The sequence below is a fragment of the Zalophus californianus genome, chromosome 9 (genome assembly GCF_009762305.2).
Source record: "Zalophus californianus isolate mZalCal1 chromosome 9, mZalCal1.pri.v2, whole genome shotgun sequence".
NCBI lineage: Eukaryota > Metazoa > Chordata > Mammalia > Carnivora > Otariidae > Zalophus > Zalophus californianus.
This window is the reverse complement of record NC_045603.1, coordinates 37,396,274-37,419,310: the sequence shown is the minus strand read 5'-3', so window position 1 is coordinate 37,419,310 and position 23,037 is coordinate 37,396,274. Positions and strand designations below refer to the sequence as shown.

The 23,037-nt window shown below is 35.1% G+C and overlaps 1 protein-coding gene across 38 annotated transcripts in view; it reads right to left on the bottom strand.

Annotated features, from left to right (window-relative positions):
- Positions 1-23,037, bottom strand: part of PPFIA2 (PTPRF interacting protein alpha 2) — a 465,447-nt gene that overhangs the window by 120,440 nt on the left and 321,970 nt on the right. For all 38 annotated transcript variants that reach the window (XM_027592669.2, XM_027592670.2, XM_027592668.2 and 35 more), the window contains one exon: positions 20,789-20,905. In XM_027592669.2, the coding sequence (XP_027448470.1) occupies positions 20,789-20,905 (117 nt within the window). The remainder of the gene's footprint in view (positions 1-20,788; positions 20,906-23,037) is intronic.

Below are 23,037 nucleotides of genomic sequence, written 5' to 3'. Positions count from 1 at the left end.
GTTTCAGGTGTACAACGTAATGATTGGACAGCTCTATATGTTATGCTATGCTCTAAATTTTGTGTTTTCTTATGCACTATTCATTCCTGAGAATCAGTGGCTAACCACAGAAACCTATAACTAACTTAACTGAGCTTTGTAGGAATACACAAAATAGACACGTGCACGTTCCTCAAACATCTAACGTCGCCTCAGTTTACCACATGCTTTGAGTCAAACCACCCCCAACTGTGTTATCATTTTCTGCCTGATTTCAAATACCCCTCCTTCCACCACTTCATATAATGCACAAACCCTGAAACACATCCAACACCCAAATTTCAGGTCTTTTTCCAAGGAAAGAGTCATATTTATAGTATTTATGCAATTCTTGACTATTTAACCTATAAATCTGTGCTACATTTTTAATTAGTTTTCTCTTTGTTTTATGCCATTGGTAAAATTGTGACACAAACTCCTATCCTTCCTCAAGCCCTGTGTTTTTTTACTGTGCAATTTTGCCTAGCTCATAACTTTTAGGAATGCAAATGACACATTAGAGCAAAACTGACTGCAGGAGAAAAGAGGGAGAACAGAAAGCACCATAAAAGCAGTGAGAGAGAGAAAATAGAAAGGGAATGCAGACAAATGGTAAGGAGTGTTTAAAAAGTTCAATAACCAACACATGGAGAAACAGCCTGGAAAATCTAAATTAAAATAGCAGAAAAGATGGAGTTACTCTTAAGATGGTATCTAAAGATGCCAGATCTACAGACCTAATACCTTGAAGATATTGCTGAACTCTTATATTGCAGACACTGAACATCTAATTATCTAGCAAAACAAGTAGGAGGTGTTGCAAATATGTAGGAACGTCCGGAGATGTTGCTGAGATCCAGGTACTCCTTCAGCGGCTCTATTCCTCCCACTGCTGAGATGGCTGCTTGCTGAGGGACCAGAACTCTTTACAAAGTTATGCCCGTCCCTGAGGCATGCAATGTCACATACAAAGTAGAGGAACTGTGAAGCTAAAGAAAAACCAACTTTCTAGACAGTTTTTATGGGCATAAATTGCAAAAACCTAGGGACCTTTACACAGGACACAACTATCTGTGCATTGAACTGAGAAAAGCCAGTTTATAATCCTTAGGCAGTAATTGAGAACTGGTTTAAGGAAGAAGGCTAGAGCCAGGGGCTCCTGGTTAAGCATCTGCCTTTGGCTCAGGTCATGATCCCGGGGTCCTGGGATTGGGGTCCTGTGATCGGGGTCCTGGGAATGAGCCCTGCATGGGGCTCCCTATAGGGAGCCTGCTTCTCCCTCTGCCACTTTCTATCTCTCTTTCTCTCAAATAAATAAATAAGATCTTAAAAAAAAAAAGAAAAAAAAGAAGGCTAGAGCCAATTGCCAGTCAGTTATGTCCAAATTTGGTATTACTGAGGCATGATATGACATGGTTCGTTTTTTTTTTTTCATAATAGCAAATATCTTTGAACTCTGTATACTACTTACAAGTAACGAGGCAAGCTTAAGCTTTAATAGAACTTCTTTTTTTTTAATTTGTTTTTCCTATTCTGCTTATTTAAAAATAATTGTACTGCATCTACATTTTGAAAGCATGCATCCATTTCTCCTTTTTTTTTCAATTTTTTATTGTTATGTTAATCACCACATATTACATCATTTGTTTTGGTGTAGTGTTCAATGATTCATTGTTTGTTCATAACACCCAGTGCTCCACGCAGAACATGCCCTCTTTAATACCCATCACCAGGCTAACCCATCCCCCTACCCTCCTCCCCTCTAGAACCCTCAGTTTGTTTTTCAGAGAACTTCTAACGCCTTACATTGAAGACTTCCTCTAGTCATCTTAAAAAAGACAATTTTTAGAAACTATAAAAATCACTAGAAAACAAATTTTTGTTTTAGAAAATATTTTATATAACTGGAAAAAAAATACACTTCGGATTCTAAAGCCCTAAAGAACGTGAGAGAAAATGAGACTCAGGTAATCACACAGAGTGGATTTGAATTAAAAGGCAGAACTTTGAATTCCCAGTTCAGTTCATCTAACCTTTACCATATTGCCTTTACTCGGAACATGTAAATCAACAGGATACACTTATACATGCTATATGGTATAGACAAGTACCAGGAATGTTGTGTAGGTGTGTGTGTGTGTGTGTGTGTGTGTGTGTGTGTGTGTGTGTGTGTGTGTGTGTGTGTGTGTGTGTACTGAATATACTGGATACACACACACCACACATTCAACAAATATTTGTTCAGTCAACTGAATCATGTTAATTTTCTAATTAGAAAAATGATTATTCCAATTCTGTGCACCTGAGGTCCATTAAAATCTTGTTTAAAAACTGCATATTTTTAACAGGCTTAAGGCAAGAAAAATTTAATTAAATATAAACAGTAATCAGGCAACTAAAATAAAACACTTAAAATGTTAACCTTTTTAATTCCTTTAGCAACAGATGTATATTACAACATCTTTACACTACTTTGACTATCCATGGGAAAATTTTTGAAACCTCAGTTTTTTTCTGAAGTATTTATAAATCGTTTATGCTTAAAGATGTGTAACATTTCACCTATTCAAACCCCCTTAAGTATATTTTGTGGTGAGCTTTATATTTCATAATTTCATAGTAAAAGGTCATATAAAAACTATGATTTATATCTTAGAAAAATAATACTTTTGTTCCAAATCATTGTTATGTAGACTTATCTTTAAAATAAATTGTGGGATTTGAACTGAAGTGACAAATTATTGAATTAAAAGAAAACTCAGGGGTTATTTTAAATAGCTTTGTTGAGATACAGTTTGTATCCATAAAATTCATCCATTTAAAGTATAAATGTCAATAGTGTTTGCTATACCTAAAGAGGTGTACTATCAACATAATCTAACTTGGAGAACATTTTCATCACCCCAAATAGAAACCTTACCCATTAGCAATCATTTGCAGCTGACCCCCATCTCGAGCCCTAGATACCACTTAACTACTTTCTGCCACAATAAACCTGCCTATTTGGTACCTTTCACATAAATTGAATCAAAATAGATAGCCTTTTGTGACTGGCTTTATTCACTGAGCATAATGTTTTTGAGACTCATTCACGCTGTAGCTATTATCAGATTTTTTTATTGCTGAATAGTGTTCCACCATGTGGATATACTACCTGTTATTTATATATTCATCTGGTAACAGACATTTTAGACTGTTCTCACCTTTTGGCTACTGCGAATAATGCTGTTATGAACATTTGGGTACAAGTCTTCGTGTGGATGTATGTTTTATATTCTCTTGGGTGGATTCCTGGGAGTAAAATAGCTGGATCATATGGTAATTCTATGTTAACATTTTGAAGTACTATTTCCCAAAATTGCTGCACCACTCTACATTCCCACTCACAATGATGTGACTTCAAGTTTCTCATATTCTCACCCAAACCTGTTATTGCTTTTCTAAAATTTAAAAAAATTTTTAATTAAATTCAATTAGCCAACATATATTACATTATTAGTTTCAGATGTAGTGTTCAGTAACTCATCAGTTGCATATAACACCCAGTGCTTCTCACATCACATGACCTCCTTAATTACAGCTACTCTAGCGTGTATGTAGTGGTATCTCTTTGTGATTTTGATGTGCACTTCCTAACAGCTAATGATGTGGAGCATCTTTTCATGTGCCTATTGGCTTTTATATATCTTCTTTGGGGAAATGTCTATTTCAAATTCTTTACTCATTTTCTAATTTAGTTATTTGTCTTTTTATTAATGAGTTATAAAAATTCCATAAAATATATATTTTGGATACAAGTACTTTATCAGTTATATGACTTGCAAATAGTTCTTCTCAGTCTGTGGATTATCTTTTCACTTTCTTGATGGTGCTGTTTGAAATGCAAATGTTTTTATTTTTAATGAAGTCCAATTTATCATTTTTCCCCTTATGCCTTGCACTTTTGGTGTATCAAGAAATTATTTCCTAACACAAAGTTATAAAGACTGTCAATGTTTTATTTTAAACTGTAGACTATATTTAAATTATTAATTTTCAAATGCAATAAAAGCTCAAATGTTAGAGTTTTAAGTATATATATATATTCATTTAAAAAATACGTATTGAGCACCGATTATGTGCCAGGAGGAAAGTATTATGTTTTGGGATTTTTTTTTAATGTGCTGATACATTTCTGCATCAAGAAAAGTCTCATCATGCAGAGAAGTAACACAAATAAGCAACTATTAGGCAATGCAATGAGTTATCATAAAGTTAGGTTTTGCCTACATATTTATGATATGGAGGCAGAGAAAATATTATTTGTGATACTCTTTGAATTTTATCTTTATTTTCTTTTAAAGATTTTATTTATTTATTTGAGAGAGAGAGAGAGAGAGAGAGAAAAAACTAGCAAGGGGGAGGGGCAGAGGGAGCAGCAGACTCCCCGCTGAGCAGGGACAAAGCTATAGCAAAAAGATGGGAGTGGGCAGACAAACAAAAAAAAAAGTAAAAGTCAAGGTCTTACAATGATCTCAAAAGCCCGTATCAGGGACACCTGGATGGCTCCGTCGGTTAAGTGTCTGCCTTCAGCTCAGGTCATGATCCCAGGGTCCTGGGATGGAGTCCCCTATCAGGCTCCTTGCTCAGCGGGGAGCCTGTTTCTCTACTGCCTGCCACTCCCCCTGCTTGTGCTCTCTCTCTCTGACAAATAAATAAAATCTTTAAAAAAAAACCCATATCATCTCAAGAACCCACATCATCTGCCCATCTATGCCCACTCCCATGTTTTTGCTATAGTCTATTCCATTCTGGCTATACTGGTCCCCTTGAAAATCCCTAAACCCACTTGTGTCTCCCAACCTTTGATTTTTCTGTTTCCTCTACCAGATAAACATGTGGCATGTTCTTTTTTGGGTCTTGGATCCAGTGACATCTTATACTGAACATTACCTTGTGACATATCTGAACTGGACCCATGTCCATGACCTCTTTGTGTGTCATGAACATCTGTATATCCAATCCTCTTTGACAACTCTGAACCCCTAGAAGATGCAGTAGGCCAAGATCTACGAGCTCCTACTCCTGGTGATTGGCATTGGTATGATCTTTGCCATCCTCCATACCAATCCTCACCTGGGATTTGTAGCTGGATTTTCCTGTTCCGCGCATGATGTCTGGGTCATCTACTCCCCCTTGAATTACTGTAACAACCTTCTAACTGGTCTCTTTGTTTCTAACCTTGTCCTCTTAATTTCCTTTTTAAAAGAGCCAAAATGATCCATGGTAATCTTGTTACATGGTAGTCAGACCAAGTCATTCCTCTGCTCAGAACACTCCAATCCTTTTCCATCCTACCCAGTACAAAAGCAAAAATATTATAACAAGCAATAACCGCAGCCTCCCACTTCCTACTCTCTTGCCCTCCCCTCCAAGCCCTGCCCTCCCTGCCCTCTTTCCTACTATTCTCCCACTTGCGCTCTTGCTTTAGCCACATGGGCAACCTTGCTGCTCTTCTAATAAGTCAATCACTCCTCCACATTGCAGCCTTGGCTTTAGTTTTTGCTACTGACTGAAACATTCTTCACTGGTATTCCACATGGCTAACAACCTCAACTATTTCAATGAAGCCAGCCCTGACCACTTTATTTAAAAGGGCAAACTGTTCCGACCTCCATGTTTCCTCAAGACTCCTGATTTTTTTGTGTTTCTCTACTTTACCTTTTCAATATCACCTTATGACATACTAGATGATTTACTTAGCTATATTTATTGTTTATTATCTGCTAACCTTCTCCAACTTGCTAGATCATAAGCTTCAGCAGGGAAAGAACCTTTATATGTTTTCTTTTTGTGTATCACAAGTACCTAGAATGATGCCTGACACATGATGGTTATGAGATAAACTTTTCTTAACTGAATAAATGTTTTGATTACTTGTGTCTCTAGTGACTTAGAACAGCATCTTCCACAAAAAAATGTATTCGTTAAATGAATGAATGAAAGTTTCCATTAATGAGTAAGATGAGTTTTAGGAAAAACAGTAAGGATTCAAAAAGAAATAAAATATGGAGACAGTATTTCCAGCCTTCATTGCACAAAGTTTATGAAAAAAATGTTTTCATAAAAAGTATATATAAAATAGAACTGAGTCCTTTTTTGCCCTATTTTAAAGCATAATATAGATGAATTATCTTTATGGTAGAAAAATCTGATGTAAACTAAGGAAACCATTATTATAAATGCATATTAAGATAAAAAAATGGTAGAAATATACAGTCTACAAGTAAGACCAAATGAAGTGTATGAAGTCCCAGAAGTCCTACCATGTCATAGTCCTACAGCTTCTAAAGATAAAGCCAGGAATTTAAACATGGTCTTCCATTTTCTATCAAGTAAATACTGGAAATATGGTTCTCTTTGTATTTGATAATCTTCAGTAAAATGACCTCACCATTAATATTTTTTCCATCCTACTTCTAGCTTTAGTATTTATTTAAAAAACTGTAACATGTTTTTAAAAAAATAGTCTAGTTAAATTACTAATGTGCACATTTGCATTCTGCATTTTATGATGCTTTAACGGTTACTGCTGATTTTGAGCATATTTTAGTGGTTACACATTGCCCTTCTACCCCATCAAAGAACAGCAGTTTCTGAAACATAACAATGAATAATTTTCACATTTCTTTTAAATGGTAAGATAATGCTTGTTGAATGTACAGAACAGAGGGCATTTAAAGTGCTATATTAGTATAACTTAATAATTAAGTTCCCCTTGGATAGTTATGTCTTGACAAGGTATTCCAGAGGATTTAGGAGCTATGTTAATTATAAGATTTTAGAGGTAGATGGACACTGCCTATGCAGAATGAATACTTGGTTGACCTCCCCCTGCCTTAAGAAGCTATTATATTTGACAGCTGATAATTTTCCCTCAGATTCATTGAGATATATTTGATATATAACATTGTGTAAGCACAAGCATATCGTGTACAACATGGTAATTCGATACATGTATATATTGTGAAGTGATCACCACAATAGGGTAGTTAACACCCATCCATTACCTCACATAATTACCATTTCTTTTTTGTAGTGACAACACTTAAGATCTACTCTCTTAGCAAATTTCAAATATACAATACAGTATTCTTAACTATAGTCACTATGGCAGATGATAACTTAAATATTACTCTGAACATAATTCCACACTTGATTTGTACATTTTGACACCTCTTTTCCCATGTGTTTCATATCTAAACCATAAGTGCTTGATTCTCTCATAAGGAATTTCAAGTAGATCTCTTTTTCTCTTATGTATTTTACTTCTCGTGGCTTATTAATCTTTTAGAGAAAATAAGAAAAGGTGAGGCCAAAGAGTAGAAAGTAGGAATTTATCTTATTATTAATTAAATCCAGATGTTAAAGGCACAGATACACTTAAAATTTATCAGCATTTAAGGGGTCACACCATGCCCTTCCATTCCATTTTTAAAAACAGTTCTATGAATATTATGGTTAGAGCTAAATCCTTGATTGATCAAAAAAGTTACACTAAGATTTGCAATCATAACGTAAGTAATCTAGCTTTAATAATTCTGTGGGGGATTAGAGAGACTCTAAAAAATGGCAAAGTCTTATAAAATATATTTCATTCTGTGAGAAGAGAAATGTAGTACTATTGAAATATAGAACCAAAAATAAAGAAATAACACAAATCAGACAGGGAAAACATTCATAAGCATAAAAATAATAAGAAAAAAAAACTAGAGTTGATAGTTCATTGGAAATTTCCTATGTGAGTCAGCAATGTTAGGGTGAAAAAGGTAACAGAATAAAGACCTAGTCAATCAGGAATTCTACAGACCAATAGTGAAGTCTCTTTGTAAACTCTGTGAGTAAATCCTAGACCAAACATTGATTCCGGGGGGACTCTAGAAGACTTCAGCCAATCTGATGCCCTAGCAAATATTATTTCCTTTCATTCTAAGAGATCATTATGCTCCTCATTTTACTTCAAATTCTCAAATTTGGATTTGCCTCCAAATCCTCAAATAAGACTGTATCTTCCATTAGAATAATGACAACTAATAATAATAGCTATCATTTATTGGATACTTACTTACCCAAGACATATAGCTGGTAAGATTTCTGGATCCAAGCATGGGTTTGAAATAATTACTCCACTTCACTAACATTTGTTAAGTTCTGACTATGTACTAGGCACTGTTCCAAGTGCATGATGTTCATAAACTCTTTAATCCCTATAGCACACTATTTTAACAGAAAAGGAAATTGAAGCAAGGAACATGGGTATTTTGCTTAAGGTCACACTACTAAAAAGTAATGAGGTTCAAACAGGAACCCAAGTATTCCAGTGTCACATACCATTCTTTTTTTCATTCATTCTCTCTCTCTTTCTCTCTCTGCCTCTCTCTCTGCTTACTTTTGTTCATTCACTGTTTCATTTATCAATTTATTCAATCTCTACTTGTATTTCATTTATCCATTCACTCAAGCACTAAAACTACTGTTTAGCCTCTACCATATGCCAGACACTACGTTGGGTGCTCAGAATATGAAGATTCCTACCTGAAAGTAACAAAATATAGGAAAAAAGAGTAAACCAAAGCAAGCAACCAAACCATTAACAAAATTCATAAGGACCAAAAAGTATTTAAACACTGAGGAGTCCAAAGGCTTCAAGGCTATGATTTTGGACATTTTGGGTCTGCCTAGACTGTTTATGTTAATTTCCATATTGCTTTTTAGCTCTCAGAAATCAGACCCGACCTCATATTTCAAATCTTGTCCTACAAATAACCACATTTTGTCTTTGTTCTGAAATTCTCCAGCACGGAATTCACAGCTATTATTTCTAATTCTACACTGACTCTTTAAATCTGTTTCATCATATATAAATCATCTATTTACAAACCTTGCAAATCTAGAGCCTAGAACAAAGCAGACAGAATATCTGTACTCCATATCAGTTATTCTCAACCATGACTACACATTATAATCCTTGGGAGAGTTGAATAAAAATATAAAGTGGATTCCACACCAAATGTGATAAACATAAAAGCTCCTAGAAGAAAACATAGGCAGCAATTTCCTTGATACTGGCTGTAGAAACATTTTTTGAGATAATGTCTCTTCAGACAAGGGAGACAAAAGCAAAATTAAACTATTGAGACTACATCAAACTAAAAGGCTTTTGTATAGTGAAAGAAACCATAAACAACCAAAAGGAAACCTATGAATGGGAAAAGATATTTGCAAATGATATATCTGATAAGGGGTTAATATCCAAAATACATAAAGAACTTATATAACTCAACACTAAGAACACAATCCAATTAAAAAATGGGCAGAGAACCTGAATAGACGTTTTTCCAAAGAAGACATACAGATGGTCACCAGACACATGGAACGATGCCCAACATCACTAATCATCAGAGAAATGCAACTCAAAACCATAGTGAGATACCACTTTACATCTGTCAGAATGGCTAAAATAAAAAAAAAAAAACACAAGAAATAACAAGTGTCTTTTGATATAAGAGAGGATAGCAGAAGGTTAATTTGCATAATTACCAGGAAACCTCAGGGGAGAAAGGAAAAATAAGACTGCTCTCCTTTCAGTTTTGAAGTTCAGTGTTATTCTCAATTATCCTACAAACTAAGACAATTGACTGGATCAGAAGGTTTCCAAGAACTCCTGAGAAGAACCTACCATGTGGGAAGTGGGAGTATGCACAGGGACCTGAGTCCAATGCCCAATATCAGTCATGGTTCTAGCTCAGTGTGTAGCTGAGTCTGAAAGACCTTCCTTGGCTCAGTCATCTTGATAAGTTTGGGAACCTAGGTGTGAAACTAAGCCTCAAAGTGGTGTCACTTGAAGAAGGAGGAATCCTCCCTGAAGAAGCAAACTGCCATGGGATGTCACTACTGCTGGTGGAACTTCAAACCAGGCCAATGACTGGTATGGAATGATTTCTTTTAGCCTGTATGTCAGTGGGCTATTGCAATGGTACATGGATAGCATTTGATTTTGAGGGGCCACCTATTTTTAAAAAAGTGATACTTTGAAAACTCAAAAGAGGCAATGGCAATTAAAAAAAATGGTTGGTCACTTGTTATCTTACGAAATTTTCCAGTTCTTTTTCACAAAATGTGAAAAACAAACAAACAACAAAACAAAACAAAACAAACTGGTGCTTTTGACCTGATTAAGTTTTGGGGGTTCTTGGATAATTCAGGCAGAGCAAGAATGGTTCTAAGAGAGTGATACCAGACTATTTTATATAAAGTCAAGTATGCCATTTTGACCCATGCTACTCTATAGTGTATTGAGGTCTTGAACATTGTATTGAACATTGAAGTCTTGGGCAATACATAAGAAGTAAAGAAATAAAATCATGCTATGTTGAAAATAGACTGTAGAGGGTGCATTGGAGAAGCAGAGAGAGCGGCCAGGAAATAATTACAATAACCCAGGTGAGAGATGGTTGATAGTGGTTCAGAGTATAATGATTAAATGGAGATGGTAAGAAGTGGTCAGATCCTACGTATATTTTGAAGGTAGGGCAAATCTAATTTCTTTACAATTTGATGTGGGGTGTGAGACATAGGGAGGACTTGAGGATAACTTGATATTCTTCACCTTGAGCAACCATTATCTGAGATGGGGAAGATGCAGACAATTTGTTTGGGTCTAGGGGATACAAGAGGTAAGTTTTTGACATTTTAAGTATGCAATATCTTTTAGATGTACAAGTGGAGATGTTCAATAGGCTGTTGGATAAATGTGTTTGGTTGTAGAGTCTGAAGCAGAAGTAAAGGTTTGTAAATCATTAGCTTATGGATACTAGTTAAGACTATGAGACTGATGGCAATCATTAAGAGAAGAAATGGAAGGCTGAGACCTGGGTTACTCCAACATTAAGAAGTCAGGAAGAAGGGGCACCTGAGTGGCTAAGTCAGTTAAGCATCCGCCTTTGGCTCAGGTCATGATCCCTGGGTCCTGGGATCGAGTCCCACATCGGGCTTCCTGCTCAGTGTGGAGCCTGCTTCTCCCTCACCCTTTGCCTGCCACTCCCCCTGCTTGTGCTCTCTCTGTCAAATAAATAAATAAATAAAATCTTAAAAAAAAAAAAAAGAAGTCAGGAAGAAGAATATGGTCCAAGAAAGGAAGGAGACTGAGACAGAGCCACTGGTGAAGTAAGAGAAAAACAGAGTGTGGTTTCCTATAATGTAAGTAAATAAAAAAAGGGGGGGAATCAAGGAGGAAAGAGTGATCTAAGGCATTAACTACAACAAAGGTGAGAATTGGCCATTGTATTTACCAATATAAAATTTACCAGTATAAAATTACCAAGTAGTGATGGTAACAGGATTGGTTTATGTGGAGTGGTGGGACAAAGACCTTATTGGAATAGATTTATAAAAACTGCAAAGAAAGCAACTGGGGAAAATGAGTAGACAACCTCTTTGAAGAGCTTTGTGGCAAATGGGAGCCAAAAATAGAGCAATAGCTGATGGTAGAAGTAAGGTCAAGAGAGAATTTTTTTTTTCTTTTAGTTGGAAGAATTTTGTGTGTTATAGGAATGGGATAAAGAAAAAAATGATGACAAGGACAGCACAATAAGAATGGCTGGGGGAGTATAACTGACTAGATGATTGCTGGAGACGTCAACACAGGAGACAACAAAGTTGTCTTTGTCTAAGATTTACTTTTGAATTTTTTTTAAAGATTTTAATTTATTTGACAGAGAGAGACACAGCGAGAGAGGGAACACAAGCTGGGGGAGTGGGAGAGGGAGAAGCAGGCTTCCCGCGGAGCAGGGAGCCCGATGTGGGGCTCGATCCCAGGACCCTGGGATCATAAGCTGAGCCGAAGGCAGATGCTTAACGACTGAGCCACCCAGGTGCCCCTAGTTTTGAATTTTTTAAAGATTTATGCTCAGTCTAATAAGCCCTTTCATCCTCTTAGACACACGGACAATTTAAGAATTTGCTTAAAGCAAATACTCTTATATTTTGAAATCCATGAAATCAGGTAGTTGATATGCTGCCTTTCTTCACCCATGTTCACTTTTAATATTTGGTATATTTATACTATATGTCGCCTCCTCCTGTTTACGAGCTGTGGGACTTTGAGTTAGTAATCTTTGCTCTACAAACCTCACAGGGTTTTTACAGGCATCAAATAAAACAACTGTGTAAAAGCACTTTGGGAAAGCTGTAAAGGGCTTCATACCAGTTATTTATCTTGTTCATATTGGTGTGTAGCCTTTGTTAATAAAATCTCCACACAGGCTTGAAGAAGGGTTTGCCTATCTTTAAAAGGCCAGGGCCAGCATTAAGGAATATTCTTCAGAATACTCATCCTGGCATACGCAATTTCCCTGCAGATAAAGGGGATTTCTGGTCATACAAGTTTAGGAAAAGCTGAATACTGCTCCTCTTGGAGCTTGACAATATTAAGAAAAAAATCTAATGAATACTACAGTTAAGATGTTAGTTCAAAAATGTATAGCACAACATTTCCTAATATTTTTGTCCTAGGAATTCTCTTTCTGGGGAAGTGGATTCTGTAAAACACACATTAAATTCCTGGCACACGAGGGCTTCATGAGAAATGATAAGAAGGATAAACTCAACAAAAGTGAAAAATAAAAGTAGGTCAATTGCAGAGTATCTAAATAATAGCTTTAAAAATTTTCCTGGATTGACTCAGCAGATCAGACGAAACAATACACAGGGAAGGAAAAGTATTTGTTCTCTACATCACTTTAAGGGAGCAAATCCTTGGTATAAAATAAACACTCAAATTATGCCAATAGGATAGAGATAAATGAACACACTTTCTGTCAAATTCTGTGAATCAGTCTTTTAAAGTCTGAAGATAACCTACTTCAACAAAGGTGTGTTCTTTCTTCTGCCCTCATATCTGGGCTGATAATATAAATGATACTGAATCTGCTCTCAAAGATAGGCAAGTCAATTCCCCTTTCTCTTCCCATCTAGTAAGGCCATAGTTAAAGCATAAAAACCCAGGCACTGCATTCAGAGAGACATTTATTTTGAGCTTAATGAGTTCCCACACATTAGATTTTTATTTCTCATTTTTGCCATTGCATATAGAAGATGCCTGACTTTTGGTCAGAAGTTTTTTCTTCAACTCAGCTCCTATAAAACTGATATGGTATAACTTCATGTGCATATGAATGAACATGGGGCATCCTAAACTTGCCTCTTCTGGGCCCTTTCAAAGCCAGTCATAGACCTCTAAGCCACTCCAGCCATATGTGTCAAGGGCTATACTTGGACCTTCTCTTTCCTGAGAGACGTGCCACCCCTAAGATGGCGAATTCGTAAATCCCATCCCTTTGCTTGGTTTCATTGCTTGAAAATTCAAATAAAGAATAAAAGAGAAGTATACACAGTTCCTATGAGGAATTAGATTACAATATATGGGATCAATGCACAGAAGAAAATACTCTGTCAGAGCTATTCAAATGTAAACAAATCCAAATGATAATTATCTTTGATACAGAGAAGAAATCGGGGCTTAATCAATAATGCATAAAATAGGCCACCATTGACAAAGACTAAATTTCTAGAAGAATAGTTGCTGGCAGTAGTTGACATGTAGTGAGGAAGGCATATAAAAATGGCCAAAATGCAGTGAATACACCAAAGGCATCCCCATGGGTAACTACTTTCAACTAGAACTTAGCAGAGGACTCTAAAAGAATGGCATTTGTGCCAAGTAATGTTTATTAGTATTTTAAATTAGAAATATGGTATATTCATAAGCCAAACCCTTAAATGTACAGCTATCAGCTTTGTGTGAGATTATGCAGAATCTTCATATTATGATATTTCAAATTAGACCATAATAGCATGATGAAATAAAATCCTTTTGTCAACACTGAGGATCATTTTGCTCGTATGTTAACTTTTCCTAAGTGCCCATTTTTGTCATTGGTGGTTCATTTAAAATACAGCATTGTATTGCTAGAAATCCATAAAACCCTTAATTCTGGTAAAGGCACATGCCATATTTCATTTTTTATAACATTTCAGCTCAGTGTCCTTCATGACCAAAGTTCTACAAAGCAAACATTACACACTTAGTTCCTAGATTTTCTGAACTGAGGATTATTCTTGCCACTGATTCTTCATTTTGTTTTGTGAATTTTTTGGCCATAATTTTTTCTCCCTATCTGAACTAAGGAACTGAAAAAATGTGAATAAAAATCCATTTCTGATTTTGTATTTATTCAGCTTTTACATTTACATATTACTGTTGCTTAAGTTATGTTACATTTCAATTTAAGAACAGTCATGAACTAATGTCAGATTCTAAGAGAAGAGAATAACAAGAACAACAATTTTGAAAAGCGAGCAAACAGCTTGGTTCATTCAGAGCACCTAGGTTCAAAGTGAGGATGACAAGCGAAGGAAGCTTGAGGGGGGAGCAGAGAACCACCAGCCTAGAGAGGGCCTCACATGTCAAAAGGTGCTTCACACTTTGTATGGTCACTGACAAATAGCCACCTCCTTCACCCTTAGTTCTGTGAAGAACTAAAGTAATGTTTCAGTCACTGATGAATAAGAAATATCAAAATGTACTGTATATGGTAAAATGTAACTATTGCTTTGTGAGACTTCTTTTTCAGTTTTACACATACATGCAAACAGATGTAATACATATATTGCTGAGTAAAAGGTTGAAATTAAATTGTATTTCTTACAGTGGGTAGCTGACAGGTAGGTACCCAGTATCCGGGGGGGTCCAGGGCAAAACAATGAAGAGAGGTCCATTTACCATAAATCTAAATATTTAACGATTATAAATCAAGCCAGCAAACTGTCAAGTAAAAATATAACCTATTACATCCCTTGAAAAGATACCTTCACATTGACTTTTAGACCAAATTCTAAATAATAATTCTCAGTCTCCTTGAAGTTCTATGGCAGGACTTAGCCAGCTATGGCCCCTGGACTGTTGTCTGCTCCCTTTCTCTTCCTAGTCTCAGCTCCTTCCAGAATACTGAATTGGTTTTGCCTGAATAGATACCTCAGCCAGCATTTTCAAACTTTGTGGAACCCCAGCAAACAGGCATCCCTTGGCCACACTCCTTCAGTCTAGGAATGGGTGCACTAGAGTGCAGATAGACTACAGACATTGCTCCTGGGAAGAAGTCAATAAAGGCCCTGGAGGCAGGTGAAGGTCTGTCTGATCAGAGTGTCTGGGCTTCCAAGTACCCGGCATAGGGTCAAGAAGTGGTGGTGGTGTGGCTCACAGGTGTGCGATTTCCCCTGGTCTCCTGAACTTCTCATCCAGTAGAAGGGCAAGGCCCACCAAATCACAGCCCTGTCTTGCCTAGGTTTAAGAGTCATGCTTGCCATGATCAAAAATTTGGAATGCCATTGCCTTGGAGGATCTGTTCAGAGTAAAAAACAAACAAACAAACAAAAAAACCAAACAAAAAAACAAACAAAAAAACAAACAAACAAAAAAAACCAGTAATAACTGGGAGAAGTTGTGGGAAAAATAAAAATAAAAATAAAAGCACACTCTTGAAGAGAATGAAATAATCAATTCTAAAAAACAAATGAATATATATAATAATAAAAGAAGAAAAGATCAGAAAAACTAAGATTGGCTTAGAATGAATTTTTCTTAAAGATTTTGTTTATTTATTTGAGAGAGAGAGAATGAGAGATAAAGAGCATGAGAGGGAAGAGGGTCAGAGGGAGAAGCAGACTCCCCGCCGAGCAGGGAGCCTGATGTGGGACTCGATCCCGGGTCTCCAGGATCATGACCTGAGCCGAAGGCAGTCATTTAACCAACTGAGCCACCCAGGCGCCCCTAGAATGAATTTTTTTAAAAATTGACAGTAACACCTATAGAAATCATCCAGGCATGTGAGAAGGAATATGAGGGCATAATATTGCCTGGAGGTGAGAAGACCAGGGTTGTGGTCCTGCTCTGGACAAATAAGTCATTTAATTGTTCTAAGTCTCAATTTCATTATCGGTAAAATTAAGAAAAGGAACATCTCTATCAACTTTGGAAGTCTGATGTGTGAAAAAATGACGGATATAAAATTGCAGTGCAAATGATTTAAAAAAAAAAATCTAATTAAGATGCTCCCAGGTTAACAGACTTCTACATCTTCCCATTGCTTTGAGAATAAAATTAGACTCCCTACCACAACCTACAAGAACTTACATGATCTGACCTTGTTCACTGCTCCATCCTGTCTCCTGCTGCCCTCTCCCCTGACCTAGTACTAGGCTTCAGTGACCCTGTCATCCTTTCTTCCCAAGAAGGTGCCAGAGATGCTCTTTCTCACCCTTGGTGCATTTGCACTTAGTGTTTCCTTTGCCTCAAAAACTCTTTTAAGTTTTTCCATGTGGTTGAATCCGTGTCCTCTTTCAGGTTTCAGTCCAAGCCCCACCTCCTAAAAAGGACCTTCCTTGCCATGTCTATTTAACATACTTCACACCTGCCCCTTGATCACATTCACTCCCTCTTATATGCACTTATTGCCTGTGCCTTCATCTGCCTTGTTCATTACTACCTCCCAACCACCTAGACCAGAACCTATATCCTAGCACCTTCAATAAGGTTGCCACTAAATATTCATTGAAAAATGCATGACCATGAAAACATAGTTTTAATAAATATAACCATCACTATTTATTGCTTGTAATCAAGTTTTGTTAGTTATAGTCAGTGTCTTTACTCTTTACAACAAAGCTGTAAGTTGGGTATGACTATTTTCCGGTAACTGATGCTCAGAGAGGTTAAAGTTCAAGGTCACCCAGCTAGTAATTGGCAGAGATGGAATTTGAATCCAGGTGTACTGACATCAAACAAATCATTATTCCATGCTGCCTCTCTAACACCTCCCATCACAATTAATTTATCTCTCCTTTAAACTCTAATATCATTTTTGACACTACTTATTTATCATGTTTTACAATATTAATTGAGGCATGCTGATTTTCCACTCTAGTTTCTCAGCAGATTTATCACAGAGACAATGTCTTCTGAATCTCCACCAGTGTCTAACATCCCACTTATCCACATCACTTAGCAAATATTTGCAGCTGCAAAAAATAATTGGAAGTACAGAGTATATGAGTCAGGAGCATTATTATCTCCTTTACAAGAACAGTGTGTTTATTGCAAAAATTTCACAAATTAATTCGCCTCTAGAAATTAATAGGAAGAAACGTATTGAGCCCAGTTCTGAACTTTTAATGAGGTAAAATTTAGTGTCCTGAAAATTTTTATTATCTGATGAGTATTTATGTTCTTCTAGAACAACTGATTAAATTTATGGCCCACAGAAACATTTAAACTAGTTTCAGTTAAGCTTACTTTTTCTTTTAATTTTTTGTTTTTAAAATGTTGATAATAATTACACAGCTTTTCTATGAGTAATAAGGCCGTTTCAGAGTGTGCTTTTTTGAGACTATTTTTATCAACTATTTTGTCAAAAGAATTCTCAAGCCACCAACATAAAACATCTGTTGGCTAATAACTCACCCTGACTATGTAATTTAAGTAGCTTTACTACCCTAAGCAAAGGGTAATCCTTGTGACTAGGATTTACAAGTCACCTTCTGGCAGTTCCATAGTATCTAACAATAGTTTTGTGTATTTGTCTCCACTTTGCAATTTATGCATTACTACTACAGTCATACTTAACTGATAATCTTCATTGTATAGAGACTCCCAAATATAATATTTCTTTTTGTTGGAATAGCCTTTTAAACAATTCTCAATAAAAAATTAAGTGGTAGGATTTAAATTACAATCCTATAACACTTGGTATTTGAAATGCTTTAAATAATCATGCAACAGAATAATTTTGAAAAGTAAAGATGCTTTATAATGTGTATGTGTGTAAGATAGGAGTATTTATATAAGGATGATAAATATAATGATTAGGATATCATTTCATATTCTATCCATAAATGTCAGCAGTTAGAATATTGTGGGGATCTAATATACAGCATGGTGACCATTATTAGTAGGATTGTATCATATACTTGAAAGTTGCTGAGTGTGAATCTAAAATATTCTTAGCACATGCACACACATACACACAAAAGGTAATTAGGTGAACTAATCAATGTGTTAATTAACCTTACTGTGGTAATTTCTTCACAATATAGACATATGCTAAATCATCAAGTGGTATACCTTAAACTTAACAACGTTATGTGTCAATTATATCTCAATAAAACTGGAAAAAAAGAAATGGCAGGCAAAGAAGCGTGACATGAATGTATAAATAAATACATGAAAATAAAAGTGATGGTAGCCAGAGGTAAGGGGATTGGGAAATGGATGAAACAGATGAAGAAGATTAAGAGGTACAATCTTCCAGTTATAAAATCAATAAGATGCAGAGATGTGATATACAACATAGGGAATATAGTCAGTAATATTGTATAAATTTTGTATGGAGACAGATGGTCACCATACTTATCGTGGTGATCATTTTGCAAGGTATAGAAATATCATCAAATCACTGTGTTGTACACCTGAAACTAAAGTAACATTGTATATCAATTATACCTCAATAAAGAAAAAACAAAAAACCCCTCAAACTTTCAAAATACTTTCCTGATTGACATCTCAGTAGTAATATGAATTGAAACAGGTCACTTATTTTAAATTAGAAAAAAATATATATGCATGATATATATTTTAGGTTTACACTCAGAAGATAGGGGCATGCTATTTTAAACAATACTAGTTTACCATTATTTCAAAGCATTTGGAAATCACTCTTCTTACAATTCTGGGAAATTGGGAAGAAAAGAATACCAATAATTACAATGTTTAAAAATCTTTAGTTACATTCATAAGGAAGAGTAAGTTAGCAATGGCATGGAATTTTTCTTCTTTACTGGCTGAAATGCCTTCTTCAAGAACGAAAAGGCAAAGAAAGAGACAAGTACTTTACATCACCAACTACTCAGAATCCTTAGACTCTGTGGAGTCCAATAGAGACAAACATCTATTATACATAGGTCCTCATCCTGATACTAGAACCAGTTTCTGAAAGTTAATCTGACATGAATTGTCTTACATTCTAGAATGCCTGGACATTTAGGGGTTATATGTTAAAAGAAACAACATTTGAAAAAAAAATGTGTGTGAGTACTCTCTTCTCTCCTGAAAGTACTAGACGAACGCTTTAAATATCAAATGGTTTGTTAGGGAATAGACAAGATCTCAAGTTCTTTCTGCCTTTCAAATACATATATCTTTAATTCTTATCTGGATTAGCATAAATACAGCATTGTTAAAAAAAAAAACGCAATGTTTTGTAGACTTCTAAGAAAAAGACTTCATGACCACAAAGTCCATTTTTATACCCAAACAAGTATGATTCTATAATTCTCTGAGAAAAGGTATAGCACTGTATTACTGATGACATAATTAAAATGAAACAGTAATAGAAAATTACATGTTAGTTTCCTAAACTGAGTTTTGAGTGCAAACAGCTTATTCTAAAGAGCTCGGTGGTTTGTTTACTGAATTAATGTCACTTTACTTATCTGAAGGGACGAGAAATAATTTTATTCAAATTTGAAATACAGCTCATGAAACCTAGCTGTCAGACTGTAGTTTATGTTTAATACTCAGCTTGAGATTTCTATAAAATACATGGATAAAGGCTAAAACAGTGAAGCCTTAAATTAAGAGCTATTTGCCTCTCAGCCACCAGAACTGATGACAGTCTCAGGAAATTAGTCTGGTTGACTTGGCCTCCTTTGCTTTCATACTTGGAGGAAGAAACATAAGCCCCTCCAGTTGTTTCAACTGGATAAGTAAGGAAGTGTTCAGTTTATTTTCAGGTAAGAAGTCTGGTGCTATTGCTTCGTGGTCCAGTCACTTGCCTCTTGATCTCTATGTTCTAAGATCTCTTGACATTGACAATGAAACCAATTTAGCTACCTAATTCATGCAGTCTTGATGCTTAAAGAGTTCAACCATCTGAAGATGTAACTGGTCACGGCAAATATCTCTGCAGACTGTCTAAGCCTCGGGCACAGGGTATGCAAAGCCTATGTCATCTTTATCTGATTCCAGACCTACCAGCAACTGACCAAATTTTGTGCTGGAAACAAATTTTTTCTGGGCTAAAAGGGCCAAGCAGACTGCTGGTGTTCTTAGCCTGGGTAGAAGACCCAACCAAAGGAAAATAATTCCCTTCTAAAAACCAGTAAAAGTCCCAAGACTTCAGATATCCTTTTATGAAATTTCTCATTAACAGGAACACTGTTAGGACCTTCTTAAACACACGGAAAATACCAAACCAAATAGGAGATTACCAAAAAAATTTTTGCAGTGATAAGCCACAGATGAGTTGCCAATTGTACATAATACCATTTATAAATCAAAATTATTGTTATTATACTTAAAAAGTCCTGGATATATATCATAGATATACCTATCTGTGCAAATATATTTATTCAATTAGATATACAATTGAATTATTTCAGAGAATCAAGTTAACAGCAAGTATTGAGAAATTCAAATATATATCTATGCATACACATATACATATTATTTTTAAGAAGATCAAATTAAAAGGAATAAATGAAAAGTCATCATGAACTTTTGACCAACAAATCAAAAAATAATAAAGAATGTTTATCACATGGACTTCATATTTTATATTTTGTCAAATGATATAGCAAATGAATATTTCCATGTAGAACCATGTCGTATGTGTCATACCTTTTCATGGACTTTCTGACCAGGTTCCATCCCTTCAAGATGTTCTGATTCTGTGGACCCCTCACTTGATGCCATTTTTCTTTGTATATGAACATTTTGTTCACGCAAGGCAACAATCTGCAAAATAAAAGCATTATGCCTTAAAAATCTAAACTAGAGCATAAAGTATAGAAAAACTGAATTTATTCAAATGTGGTTAAGAACTAATGAATACAAACAAATAATCAGAAAATAAACATTAATATAACTCTTGTTATTACTTAAAATATTTTTAACACTTAGGTTAGCATTTTGAATAATAATTACATGAATATGAAATTTACTGAAGAAAATATTTTCTAGTTAAATATGTATCTATATAGTCGGAAATGTGTCTAAATTAATGCCATGATCCATGTGTTAATTCAGAAATTACCTTTAAAATTAATTTATGAAATGTGATAAAATTCATATGGGTCTATATTTTTAAAGTATAAAAGAAAGATAAATGAAAATATTGCAGGCTGAAGGCTAGTTATAAGCACATTCATTCACCCTAAGAGGTAGGATAACTGTAATTTTAAAATAAGCAAATAACATAAACTAGACTTAATTTTGTGGCACTATCATGAGTACTTAGAATTAAATTGGTTTCCTTATCATTATTTTAATGACCATTATCTTAGTGCTGCTAATTCAACTATAGTTAATTTGCAGAAGACTTCTCAAAAAGGAATTAATTCTTGAAAATTTTCAGCTCAACTTTACAGACATAATATTTTCAACTAAGAAAGATTCTCAGATAGTTGTAGTTTAAGTAATCTTAGTAATAAACAGAGGAAAAATATCATTCTAACATTTTTAAATGGTGTTTTAAAATATAGTTGCTATTTACACATATTTTTTTAAAGTATTTTACATTAATACCATACCTTATTTATTTCCTGGCAAATCTTATTATATTATCAACTCAGATAATGAGTTAGTATCGGTTCTTGGGGAAATCAATGCCCATAGATTTAATACACAATAAATAGTCAATCACATATGAGACCAGTATGTCGCATAGACCAATAATCACCAAATAAACATAAAATGTCAAGAAGCTGGGTGGTTGTCCCCATCCCTGCCACTGCTTTAATGCCCAGATGCACAATGCTGTGTTCCTGAGATCAGGTATCTTGTATGTGACCTCCAGCATTTGAACATACAGCATATCCTTTCGTAAGGGCCTATCACCAAATAATGAAGAACAACTCTGTAAATGCTCTTCTTTTTGAACTGCAATCAGCAAACAACTGGTTCCCTTGCTCCCACTCTCGCTCATCTACAAGCTATCCTCCACAAAGGAGCCAGATTCACCTTTGAAACTTAAGTTACATTGTGTCAGCCGCGTTCCAAAGAACCTCAATGTTTTCCCAATTTATTTGCAGAAATTTAAACTTCTTAACAAAGTCTAGAATATCCTATATGATCCCTTCAGTCACAATGGCTTCCTGTCTCTCAAATACACTGGGCTCATTTTCACTCAGATTTTAGCAACTTTATCTTCTTGCCTGAAACATTCTATCCCAGCTCAGACCACAGTTAACATAATCCCAGCTTTCAAAATTCAGCTGAAATGCCATTCCTCAGAGAAAACATACCTTGCCATCATCAACCACTTGTTATAGTTTCCCTGTTTATTATTGTGGGTATTTCAGTGATTATAATCTAATATTATTTTCCTTTATTTGCTTAATCACTTTGCTTATTTATTTAGCTATCAGAAGTCCTAATAATATTTCAGGGGAAAACAATTTTCAAAGGAATACCTTATTGAAAACAACATTTTCATATGAAGCAGCACATCATATTATTATGTGCAAGGTTTATTTTATTCAACAAAAATGTGTTGATTTAAATAATGAATGGATAGGGGTAAACAAAGAATGTAAGCCTAATTCATTCAGAAGTAACAAAAGATAATGATTTAGAGTGTGTGGGAACCTTCAGAGACATTTCTCTTGATGTTAGCACAGAAATGGATTATATCGAAGGAACAATAAGAATAAAATAGTCCCTTGGCATATCATTTTTATATTAATTCTTAACATCTTGTCTCTTGAATAAAAGAATAATATTATATTATCATCATTACATAATGAAATTTTATTACAAATTTTAAAAAATTTAAGCATTGTATGCTGACATTCCACTAAGATAACATCCATGACTTAACAAATCTGTTGACAAAGTTAATAATAAATTTTAAAATTCTATGCATTTTC